At 36.4% G+C, this 13,485-nt stretch overlaps 1 protein-coding gene across 2 annotated transcripts in view; it reads left to right on the forward strand.

The window, feature by feature from the left end:
• Window positions 1-13,485, forward strand: part of LOC128892838 (metabotropic glutamate receptor 2-like) — a 234,559-nt gene that overhangs the window by 154,584 nt on the left and 66,490 nt on the right. For both annotated transcript variants that reach the window (XM_054153401.1, XM_054153403.1), the window contains one exon: window positions 8,630-8,772. In XM_054153401.1, coding sequence (XP_054009376.1) covers window positions 8,630-8,772 — 143 coding nt within the window. The remainder of the gene's footprint in view (window positions 1-8,629; window positions 8,773-13,485) is intronic.

Here is a 13,485-nt window from a genome sequence, read left to right on the forward strand (position 1 = left end):
AATGTTTTCAACCCTCGCACGCGTTTCTCTGGGATTGATTATGCCGTAAGAAAATTCAATTTTGAAGAAACCAATAGAAAGTAAATTATAGATGAGGTAAATAAATATTTACAATTTTCATGGGACAATATTCAGAACAAATGTTTCTGGGATAAATTATGCCACAAGAAAATTGACCGATGGAGATATTTGGAATCCCGAATTTTGATCCAAGTCGTTGGGAAGGTCTCTGTAAGAAAATTCTCGGGAAAGTACGATGTAACAGCGAATCCGAAAGTATTTCAAGCACCTCTAGAATAACTTTAAAGATTATAATTCAGTGGATCGTCTCAAGAATTTATCAGCATTCCCCTTTATATTCCCGCTGAATCTCGAGGTTCGAGCCAGGCGATTTGCAAAGGATTAGCTCGGGCACCGAGGAAAGGGAAACCTTAAACTATAGACCGCCGAAGGTCATGCGAATGAATTAATTTCGAGTTCACGAAGGACTCCTGGCTGGATTATTACAGGGAACGCTCGCGAGTTTCATCCAGCCTTAATCTCTCCGTCAGGCTTGTTAATTCCAGTACACATATCCTCGCTCGAGCCTTTGTCTAGGTAGCAAAGAATTCGAAGCACGACGAGAACGACGCAGGAGTGGGAGGGACGCTGTTGCGCTAACTTGGAGCGAAAGTTTCCGTGAATTTCTCCAGCATGTCGCTCACTTGACGCTACAAATTACAGAGAAACCAAACAATTTGAGCCGCGAGTTTCTGACTATCCTGTGCGATCTCTAACTCGATATTTCTTAACCTAAATAAAAATTGGAAAGACGCGTAACAGTGAACAAGTCTCTGGAAATTAGGGCAATTAAATTGTAGGTCATTTGCAGTCAGTCCCATAAATATTCGAACCTGATTTATTGAAGGAATTTGTTTAAATTAAATGGTAGGCTCGATGTAAAGACTGGACAAGTGAAATATAGAGTTACATTTAAATCACAGTCGATACTATGCGTATGAACACCAACGTAAGTAGAAAGAGTGAATAATGGTCAGACACGTTAGCCAAGTCGCACGCGAACTCCTGATTAATATATTCAAAATCGACTTTCTCGAAAGCAGAGTCTCGTATCCATAACTGTCATTCTGCATTTTTTATTCACCTTTATGAAAATTCGACTCAGTATAATTAATTATACATTTCAGATGCTAAATAAATATTTTCTATAATGAATCAATATTATTTTTTTTATGTAACATTATATATTTCACAGTAAAAATATTATTTTAAATTAATCTACCACGTGCTATTACATTTTTTAAATAGAGAACTATCTTCAAATGGAACCTACTGTATCTTATAAACCTCCCAAAATGAAATAGCATGTCAGAGTGTCGAGGAATCCAATTCCTAAAAATATTATTTTAAATTAATCTACCACACACTGTTACATTTTTTAAATAAAAAAACTATCTTCCAATGGAACCTACTGTATCTCATAAATCTCTCAAAATCAAATACCAACTTAGAGTCTCGAGGATTCCAATTCCTAAAAATATTATATGTTAAATTGATTTGCCGTGTTACGTGCCGACATTTTCAATTTTTTATTTTTCTTGATTTCGTCGGCAGGAATATGTTCGAGATGGTCTACCATCCCGAATTCGTTCTAATCGAACACAAACCTAGCCTTTGACGGTAGTTTAGTAAATTCATTTTTTGAACAAAGATACACATTCCTTCCTTGAAATCAACGTTGTCGCGCCACTGTCACCCTGCTGGCAGCGCCGCGCCTTGTAAAGCCATGTAAACATGTTTAATATGTTTAATATTTTTAATCTGTTTAGTATTGTAAATATGTTAAGTGCGTTGCTTGTTACGAATGAAAGGCGTTAAATCATGTAATGTAACAGCGGCGTATATGTATATACATATGTATAATTGTCGGAAAGATAAGCACATCGGAAGTTACCATCGCGTTCGAATTTACAGTTACGGTTATCATTGGAAGAACGACACGTAAATATTGCGTACTAGAATTAAACGTTATTCTGCTTCGTATATTGAAACCGTAGCATGAAATTGTCGTGTACTTCGTCCTCGCGCAATGTTGTCGCTACGCGAGCCGAGCCATTTGGTAGGCGCGAAACGCGAGACGAGGTACAACTCGTAAAAACCAAATTCTCGAGTGTACCGAGTCGCGAAATTTCGAAGACTATTTCTATGAACTGGCGCCGATCACGTGGTTCTAAGATCCTTTATCTCCAAAGCTTTTAGAACGTTCCACCGAGTTTACGTGGTCGAGCAAGGCACAAGCCGAAATGACTTCTTCTCGTACACAGTCGCGGTGAGCGCAAGAGTTGGCCGAGCGAACCGTTTAAGAGTTAGAGTGCATACCATTTAGTATAGTAATACGAAGTAAGCGGTAGGCAAAACTCGGGTCGTTCGTTAAAATCGGTTTTATATATTAACTTTATATTTAATTTATTTATTTAGTTTTATTTTCTTTGTTTATTTCCGTTATTAGAGTTTTGCGTTTAATTAATCAACATTTTAGAAGCATCTAAGCTAAGCATCTTAGAATCATCTACGCGTGTGGTGTGCTTCTCTTTTCAACAGGTATTCAGAGCGAAATCAGTAAATATCGTAAGAAGGAAGGAAGGCGAACATTCGAACCATTCGAATTACATTAAGGAAATTAAAGGAAAATTATTGGTGAGTTGTTTCCCTCTAACACAATATATATATATATTGAATGAACATTCTCATTGTGATCACTGCGATATCTATAAATGAGATATTTCATTTCCGGGGTAACCCTAAATTGGTATCCTAGGATAACCTTTATATTTTATATTGATATTGTTATTACTGAATATCTACATCTGTATTTTTTTTCCGACAATTTTATATGTTCATAAATGTACAAATGAAGAGAGAAAGAGAGAGAGAGTGAAAGCGCGTCTATAATGTTTCAATGATCTAAGATATATTTCAGTTACGATCTTAATACATTTAAAATTATAACTTCAAGCTGATTATTGTGATTTAAATGGTTCGAATCATATTACACCCTTATTAATAACACCCAAGTAATCTATCGAATCAATTCTGTAGTGGTGTTTTCCGTAGAAATCAATATTGTATTTATTTCAATAATTTCCTGCCGTTCAAATCCTGATAATCCAAACAGAGATAGAAATTCTTATACGAGCCAGGGCCCGTACGGGACTGAAGCGACAAAGACCTGACCTTGCCGATAGGCAAGTAAAATATATATAAAATTAATTATTTAAGCTGTGACGCAGGAATCTCGTCCCACGTCACAGTCGTGCATCACTAACATTTTTTAAATAAAAGTTAAAACCGGTTTTATATATCGGGTTATAATATCTCATTTATTGATATCCCAGTGATCACAATGAGAATGTTCATTCAGAATATATATATATTGTGTTAGAGGGAAACAACTCACCAATAATTTTCCTTTAATTTACTTAATGTAATTCGAATGGTTCGAATGTTCGCCTTCCTTCCTTCTTACGATATTTACTGATTTCGCTCTGAATACCTGTTGAAAAGAGAAGCACACCACACGCGTAGATGATTCTAAGATGCTTAGCTTAGATGCTTCTAAAATGTTAATTAATCAAACGCGAAACTCTAATAACGGAAATAAACAAAGAAAATAAAACTAAATAAATAAATTAAATATAAAGTTAATATACAAAACCGATTTTAACATTTTTTAAATAAAACTATCTTCCAATGGAACCTATTGTATCTTATAAATCTCTTAAAATCAAATACCAACTCAGAGTGTCGAGGATTCCAATTCCTAAAAATATTATTTTAAATTCATCTACCACACACTGTTACATTTTTTAAATAAAAGAACTATCTTCCAATGGAACCTACTGTATCTCATAAATCTCTCAAAATCAAATACCAACTCAGAGTGTAGAGGATTCCAATTCCTGCATCATTCACCAAAATCAACCGCAACTGAAGCAGGAACGCGTTAAAAGCTAAACGTTCAAAAGACACTTGGATGAGCCATTTCCCTGCTCGATTGCACAATGTAAACAAATCTCGCAGGAAAACGAAGCCGAGCAAGTGGAGTACGAAAGTTGAGCACAACGTCGTAAATTACCAAGCAGGTTTAACGTTCTTCCATCCGCGATTTGCTTCCGTACCGTGGTACGGATAGTCGGGTTATATGTATATACGCATGTATATACAGATATAAGCTGGTCTGATTCAACAGGTGCTACAGTGACATGCGAAACTGCGCGAAACAGTATGCGTGGCGAAAACAGTATGCGAAACGGATCAGTTTCAACGAAACAACTATGCGTTAGTACTAACGAGGGAGCGATGAAATGTATAAAACGTATTAACGGTTAATTAACGATAATGACATGGAATAATGAAGTAAAACCATTTGGTCGAAGGAAAGGATATTTTAGATTGAAAGTGTGTGGATCGATGGGAACATATATCATCGCTATTCTTAGTGTCTAAATTTATTTTTGCTGCAAATTAGAATTTCTAACATTTTTCTAATGTCTCATATTTTGTGAATTATTTATGGAGACCCTTGAAGGTTTCTACGGAAACGTTTATTCAGAAATCATTTTCAGAAGTTGGAACAAAGAAACAGGTAAACCTATGTTAGGAATTCTGATTTATTTGGACAAAATTCCAAATAATAATTTTTATTTTAATCTTGACATTGGCGAACTTTGAGGGACACTAAAAATCAGAAAAAGTGATTAATGGAAAAACAACGTTTACGTTGGCGACCTCGACACGCAACGATTGTATTCACGCGAAAAAGAAAGTAATACAAAATCTCTAGCGAAATTCAGTGATTAGCTTAATCGCGTCTGACCTTTGCTATACGCGAATCTGGATACCTGAAAAACGCCTGAGTCACCTTTGCATCGAACCATTAAGTATGCGCTTCGCGTGTGCTGAGCGATTTGATCGTTATCTGCCCGTGGTTGCTTTCCGATTCCTATAATTTCTCGATTTCTATAATTCTCAATTTTTCGAATTTCGATACCACTCTGTTCTTTGATGTCTATTCAACGCGCAATATTGAAAGATCAGTATTTTCTTTTGGAAGCATTGGGCATCCTTGTTTGATATTTATTAGGACAAATGATAACGCAAATAAATTGAATTAAAAAGGTTGGTTCGTAATAGAATTAAAAATTGAGAAACATTTGTGTAAGGACACTTCGATTCTATCTTCCAAGTTATTCAGAAAAAAATTTGAAACTTTGTACTTTTATATAGTTGATAGCGCTGAATTGAATGGTGTAATCAAAAAAAAGTTTAAACCATTTTTTTCAATTTTGAAAACGTATGGATTTTTCGATTCGACTTCCTTTACAGACAATTCTTTTTCAAAGCTGTCAAAAAAATTGTGCAAACGTTTTTTTGTTAACACCATTGAATTCAGCATCAAAAACTACATAAAAGCACAAAGTTTCCAAATTTTGTCTCAATAACTACTGGTAGCTGGTTTTGGTCGCACTCCCTTAATGGCGCAAACAGAAATAGTCGAATCGCCATTTATTTTACTCGCGATTCCCCTCGTCGATGGTCGTTCGACAAAACAACTCTGACGTTACCATAAACCGATTAATTGATCCGATATAACCGACCCAATAACGAAACAATTTGCAGTGGCCATAAATCAAGCTCATTACCATATTAATCTGAGGGTGGCATCGAAATGTACTATCGACAACGATCGACCCCGCGACCGTGGAACGTCAGCTGCGATGCGGAATACCGGATGAAATCGGCCTTATTATTCTTCCTCACGGACGCTATGAATTTTTGATAACCTTAATTAATTAATTTTCAGCGGAAATCCTTCGCGCATTAACGGTCATTTTCGAACGTTTTCACGCTGGAGTGTGCAGACAACATGCGCGATGTTTAATTAACAGTGTCGCCTCGTTATTAATATGCATACTTTTCGTAAAGTGGTCCAGCAGTGGTTTCGGTTAATTATTGTTGGCAGTGTGCATTCCGAGCGATTACGATCGAATTAGAACGCAATTCGAAGTCGGCACGTTTAGAAATTGCGTCAGGGTTAAGGGACGAAATATTTATAATTTTTTAAACATGCGGGAGGAGCATATGCTAGCAAAGTTTGTCCTTGTGGTGTACGTGAATGTGCATTATCTGTAGTGCATACAAATATTTTTATTTCAAAATTGTGGTCTTGGACCCTTTCCCTTCGTGTGCTATAGACAGGTATAAAATCTTTTATGCATGTTTACACACACGTTGTTATAGGCGAAAGGGTTAATTTGAAAAATTATGACCAAAGTCCATATTTGATAGATGCTAATAAATATCTGGGTTCTCTATCATTTTGAAATCGTAGAATATCGAAATTGTTATTCACAAAGAACCTAATTTGCGCTGTGTAATGATGCTCGTACGTTCCTTTTGCCACCCAGGGGTGTATGTCGTTATCTGAGGTTGGTGCTGCAAGAAAAATAATCTTGTTACTTTGAAACACGAATCTGAAAGTACAACGTTAATGGAATAACCTGGAAGGTATGTGGGTAGCACGATCTTCAGCAATTTGTAACATAGAAAATCTGCAATATCCCTCGGAAGTAGAAGTAGTCGTACACGTTAACGCTTCTCCTCGCGCTCTTATTGTGAGAATTTCTAAGGAATTTCATTTAAATACCTCTGAAATATTCCCCAGCTGCAAAACTGTTCCTCAACATTCGTCAAATTTTCTTGAAGGAACGTAAGCTTGAGAGCTGTCCTCTTACTGGAATATTTATTGTCATGAAAATCTTATTTTCGAAAACATTAAGAAATAAATAACACAGAATATATTTACAAAATTGTTGTCTGTTTCATCTTAACTCACGATTTAGTTATTGGTAGACACACCTCGAAGACTGGTTATACTTCACGATTACCTAAAACGTGAAACAAAAAGATTAGATAAAAATTAAGTAATTTCAATGTAAATTTTTGTTTTTAGTAAAAAAGAAAATTACTTGTCCTACTTTTCTTGTCCTCCACTTGATACAATTTTAAGTTTTCATATACAAAAATAGTTTCGTCTACTTAACACCTTAATAAAATTGCATAAAATAAAAGATCACAGATGAATAAAGTAATGAAATGACAAAACAAATAGTATACTACAAGGGAAAGGAAATTCATGCATGGGCAATTCTAAACCAAGTGAACACGTTCCCCAATGATTATCATACGGTTGCATACATATAATTCCGCAAAGTGTATCGAGAATTCCCACGTTGCACGCGTGGGTAGAGCCGTAACCATCACGTAAAAGATAGAGTCACGTTTCGAAGTCACCCACAAGTTCAAACGAAGCGTAAAATTGTAATTCGGCTCTGTACAAAATCGTAAGAAGAAAACCATCCGGAATTCCGTCACGCTATTGCGAACCCACAGCCGTCGTGTTCATTTCCTGCCACTTCTCAAAGTTACACAGCCCCCGGAATTGGATACGCCAGTTTCGTCTCCTGGTCCTGAACGAAATTGGAAGCCCGAAACTGGTCTTACGGCGCTTCTTTAGAACTACAAGTTACGATCGACTTGGATCGTGTCCATCGATGCGTAAGATTGACCAACAGTGGCAAAATTGCACTCGCCGAACATGAATTTTATATTATGGAGTTCAAGTCTGGCAGTAGAGTCATAATTATAGAAGAGTAATTATGTAAAGAATTGGAATATTATACAAACATTGTATAAGTGTAATTATGTGCATTATATATTTATGAAAATATGATTATATAAGATTGACTAACACTAGCACAATTGCACTCAATGAAAATGAGTCTTGTATTATGAAGTTCAAGTCTGGCAGTAGAGTCATAATTATATACGTCTAATTATATAAACAATTAAAATATTGAACGAACATTATATCGGTGTAATTATGTACATGTATATTATATATGTATATTTATAATTATACACGATATAATATACATTATATATTTATATATTCATAAAAATATGATTATATAAGATTGATCAACACTAGCACAATTGCACTCAATGAATATAAATTGTACATCATGAAATTTAAATCTGACAGTAGAATCATAATTATATATACACAAATGCGACATTGTACAAGCATTATATAAGTATAATTATGTACATGTATATTATATCTGTATATTTATTACTATACACGATATAATATACATCATATGTATAATCTGTACTTATAATTATAATTACACAATGTGACAATAATGATAATGGTATAGACTTAATGTATCAAACTCGTACGTATCACAATTTTTTACTCGATGAACCGAAATGGTATTTTATATTTTATTCGTGTTTACGTCATATGACAATCCAAGATAATTATATAATACTAACACTTTAAACAAATTAGACATAATTATGAAGTTGAAAAACATGCCTTAACAAAACAGAATTTTCTTAATTGGCAGAACCTGAAACACTAAACATGTATGAACATATACATATATATTTTGATAAACAAGTTATAATTTCGATTATTATTCGTGATAATAACAACGTATACTTATGCATCACGCGCCTACTGGTTGGACTAGAAATGAACGTATTTCTGTTTGGATTTCAGGTTCAATAAGCAATATAGACGGCGCGGAGTATCACTGCAATAAAACTGCAGTGCGAAAAGTTATCAGCGGAGTCGTGGGGGCCGCAAGCTCGGTCACATCCATTCAAGTGGCCAACCTTCTCAGACTGTTCCGGATACCGCAGGTACGTGCACCGAATCCCCAAACACGCCCATGGCCGTGCACTTAAATTCGCCCGAGTTGCACATTTATATTCATTCGGTCGGTTTCCATAAAATGCCATGACAATCCTAGCTGGAATCGCCGACCAACGATCGTACAAATGCTATACCGTTCCAGGAATCGTCCTGTCTGCCACACTTTTCACTCGACAAACGGAAACGTTGAAAGAATCTGATATGTCCTCCGTTCCGGACACTTCCTTACAAATATATTCAACGAGTATTCTTTTGTAAGATTTTAAGGCAAGAACAGAAAAATATACATGTTATTATTACGTACAACGTGGAACAGAAGTATTTATAATTTTTCAATGGATTGGTGAACTTTTAAGAATTTTTAGATTTCAGATTGTAGTTCTAAAGTGTTTTCCAAAGAACGCTTCAGTTCTTTTTTGTAAAACAAAAATTTGAGCATCTCTGGTTTGACAGACCGTGTAAAAAGTGAATATTCATAACTTTGTATGCGTTAATGAAGAACGGAAACTTAAATTAAAATGTGTTTTGACTTTCAAGTGTTGTAATTTAATTTTTAGTATTTTCACGCCGCCGCAACAGTATTTTTTTTCATTTTGTCATAAATCCATAAATATGGACTCTAGTTATTATATTATATTAGAGAATGAAACCTATTTTCGTTTAAGTTTTAATTCTCTTTCTGTATCAGTGCAAATATGAATCCGCATAATTTAATTTTTAATATTTTTCACTTTGTCATAAATCTATAAATATATGCATTCTAATTATTATACTATATTAGAGAATGAGACATATATTCATTTAACTTTTAATTCTCTTTCTGTACCCATGAAAATATGAATCTACATAATGCATTTCGTACATTATAACACGCATATCGATATAATTTACGCACAACACGGACTATAAAAAGAATTACACATAGTTTTGGTATCCGACACACGGTATGTCCCCAGAATAAATCCGACCAGGCCGTTCCCTCACAATGAATCAGCGTATCGACAAACTGCCAGGGAAGCTGGCCCACTAACGATCCAATATAAAAATGATTCCCCACCTGGGGGAGCATCCATAACGCACGACTCGCGAAAGTTCAATAAAGAAACTAATAACGCGGCTCGTTTTCTTACACGGCCACGCTTCCCACCGGACCGCGATTTAATCAAAAGTTTTGCATAAACTGTTCGTACACCGCGGGCAAGACCGGAGTCAAGGTAACATCCGAGCCTTTTGAACAAGGCGGAACTTATGAAAGAATGTAAATATTAAGCGGCAGCGAACCGTGAACATTTTTCGTTGCAGAAACTTTCACGTCGAAAAGCAAACCGCGGCCTGAAATCGCTCGACTGCGAAATCCAGTCGAACCTCCCTCTTCCTCCTCCTCCTCCTCCTCCTCCTCCCCGTCCCCTCGGAGCGCGACTCCACCATTTCAATATATCGAACCGGGACCTGATAGAATTTTTAATTCCACGAGGTAACCCAAACCCGGCCCGCAAACCCGATGCCCCATGAAACCATTACACGAGCACCGGTTGCAGGTGTGCTTCTCGCCGCGATGCAATCGATACCATTATTGTCAAACGCGCTCGAGAGAGTCCCGTAAGACTCGGGAAATTCCCCCGTTAGAGGGTCGACGTGACTCGAGAGAACGAGAAAGAACGTACGGCGTGTACGTGATCTCGGCGATGTACAAGTTTAATGCGAATTTACGGACCGGGTACGCTAATTGGTGAATTTATAGCGACTACGTTCGATGGCGCATATGGGAGTGTGGTAATTAAAAAATGCCAAATGTATGAATTAATTCTATGGTTTTGGATTCAATTACAGTATTGCCTCGAAATAAGCGACTCGGTCGGGACCAGCGAGTTGCTTATTTCGAGACATAACTGTATTTGCAACTATGAATTGAGGACAAATATTTCCTCGATGTTGAGTGCGAATTTACGAACAGGGGATGATAATCGATGAATTTATGTCGACTACGTTCGATGGCGCATATGGGAGTGTAGTGATTAAGGAATATCAAGTGTATGAATTAATTCTATGATTTTAGATTCAATTACAGTATTGCCTCGATTAAACAACTCGCCGGTCTCGACCGAGTTGCTTAATTCGAGACAAAACTGTATTTACAACTATGAATTGAGTAAAAATATTTCCTTTTGGTGAATTTATACAAACTACGTTTTATGGCGTGTGTAGGGGCGTGGGAATTAAGAAATATTCGGTGTAGAAATTAATTATGTACCTTCACATTCCATGATTCATGGCTGAAGTTTAACACGTTGGTCGCTACGTCACCCAGAAATAAGTGACAGAACTTTTCATTAAGGGATTAAGAAAATTAATTTCGAAGGTAAGACGATAACGAAAATAGATTTGGCGACGTTATAAAATTAAACACTACTACAAATATTAACCTATCGAATTTTCTTCAGTTTAGAGACAAGATTTTATTATAATTTCATAAAAATTTTCACGAGTTTTAATGTACCAGTCAACGTAGTCATTTTGGTGTGTTAAAGTATGAACCTTAGTTTGACATGTCTTTTGTTGTACAAAATAAGAATTCTGAAAAAGGAAACTTGTTTTAAAGTACTCTACAAGGTTCTCATTTTGAATGAAAAATAGAAAATATTTTTCATTTTCACCAAGGAAAGGGACGAACTTTTCCACTTCAATTAGTGATTAAATATCCGTGAGTATTTTATACGTCTCCACCCTGGCGCAATGCCTTAAGCAGTTGCGGTTTGTTTGATGTGTGCAAACCCAGGAACTATTGCAAACATCAAACAAACCGCAAATATATACGGAAAGGTTTGCTACCCCTGTTCCAGAAACCAAGCAACCCTCGATGGCACAAAGAATCAAAAGAAATGGAATGGAATGGGTTTCTAATCACGTGACTCGGAAATAAAGTGACTCATAATATCGACATTAAGACATTAAGAATATCGAGTTACTTTTAATTTCTTATGGATACAAAAAAACGTCCTCCTAATTTGTGACACGTGGTATCGATTCTAAAAGAAGTCTCAGATAATTACAATTTATAATTATAATATACTATATTAGTCATGATACAACACACAATTATAATCATAATATAACAAACACAATTATAATATATATGTATTCGTAAAAATTTTCAAAATTTACATACAGCAGTCTAAATACATGTCAATACAAATGGTACTAATTCTAGAAGCCCGAGTGGATTAAAATTTCCAGATTACAAAATTTGATTGACAGTAATATTTCATTGGGTAACTCAATAGAAAGAGTTAACTGGGAATCAGTAACGTTTCGATCTCCAAAGAGATAAACTGATCAAACGAATAAATAATAAATAGCATTAAACGAGCAACTCGATATTGGAGCGGTAATTCATTATCCAATTTAGTCTACAGAGGCTTTTGCAGATTGCGACTACGGGTACTGTGCATCGTGAAAGATGACACGTTTAAAAAATGTTCGATCTGTTCCTTTATCAGTATAGCCGTTACGGTTTTGTATGTTTTTTACCCGTTGTTATTACGGTCATAATGTCACGTCACTCTTTGAACGTGGCAGCTATTGTTCGCGAAAAATAGGTCGGAGATAGCCAGTTTTTATTGGATATCATGAATAACGTAATTTGCTGATATTGGTCGGGGATGTACGTTCAATCATGATACTTCGTTACACGAATTTCCGATTAAGTCAGTAAATTACCATCTTATGCATCGATCGTTGAAAGTTGTTAGAGAAAGTTTAGAAACAACTAACTTAAAGAATGGAGAGATACAATGTCTTCATGAAACATTCCGATACAAAAGAGATACTTTACAAACATTATTTTTCTTCGCGTTACAAACCTATTCAATTTTTGTTAAGCTTCCTAATGCTATAACATTCTATATTCTGAGTATTAAAAAAAACACCTGCTTCTACAACGTTGCAAAAGAAACCAGAGCCGTTCGAACGTTGAAAATTCGAAGGAGTCGCGACGAAAGCAAACAGGAAAATACTCCTGAGCCAAGCAAAACTTCAACAACCGCATCCAAATGAGACATTTCACGTGTCCCGTGGTTCCTTGTAATTCCAAGTCAAACAGTCAGCTTCAGCGAGTGGGAACCACCAGCGGAAATAACTTCGAAAGCGCGCCGACAAGGGAACCGGCGGCTGAAAGAACAAAGAAATGCGCGGAACCATCCAAGATGAGTTCTTACGGCACCGTGAATTTCCCTTTCGCGTTGGGGGGTTTGTATTCTTTGATTCCGCGGATACTAACAGCGAGCAAATATTCGCCCCAGTTCGCGTATACCTAGCGGAGGAAAAGTGGCAATGGCGTCGACATCAGGCCTGCCAGGTTAGTCCATCCACGTTGAACCAAAAAAAAAATTTTAAAGGCACCATTAGCCTTTAGTTTCGATCAGGTTATATTATTTCGATAACACTCTTCGTCTGTAGTAAGTTTTCTTCGGGAACTCGAGTTACAAGAAGCGCGTAGTCTATGGTCCTGTGGCTGTCTAGTGCGTGGCCTATACTACTGCGACCGTCTAGCGCACCGCGGCTGACTAGCGCGTGGCCTATACTACTGCGGCCATGTAGCGCACCGCGGCTACGTTATATTACTTCGATAACACTCTTCGTCTCTACTAAGTTTTGGTCGGGAACTCGAGTTACAACAAGCGCGTAGCCCATGGTATTGTGGC

The sequence above is a fragment of the Hylaeus anthracinus genome, unplaced genomic scaffold (assembly GCF_026225885.1).
Source record: "Hylaeus anthracinus isolate JK02 unplaced genomic scaffold, UHH_iyHylAnth1.0_haploid 2, whole genome shotgun sequence".
NCBI lineage: Eukaryota > Metazoa > Arthropoda > Insecta > Hymenoptera > Colletidae > Hylaeus > Hylaeus anthracinus.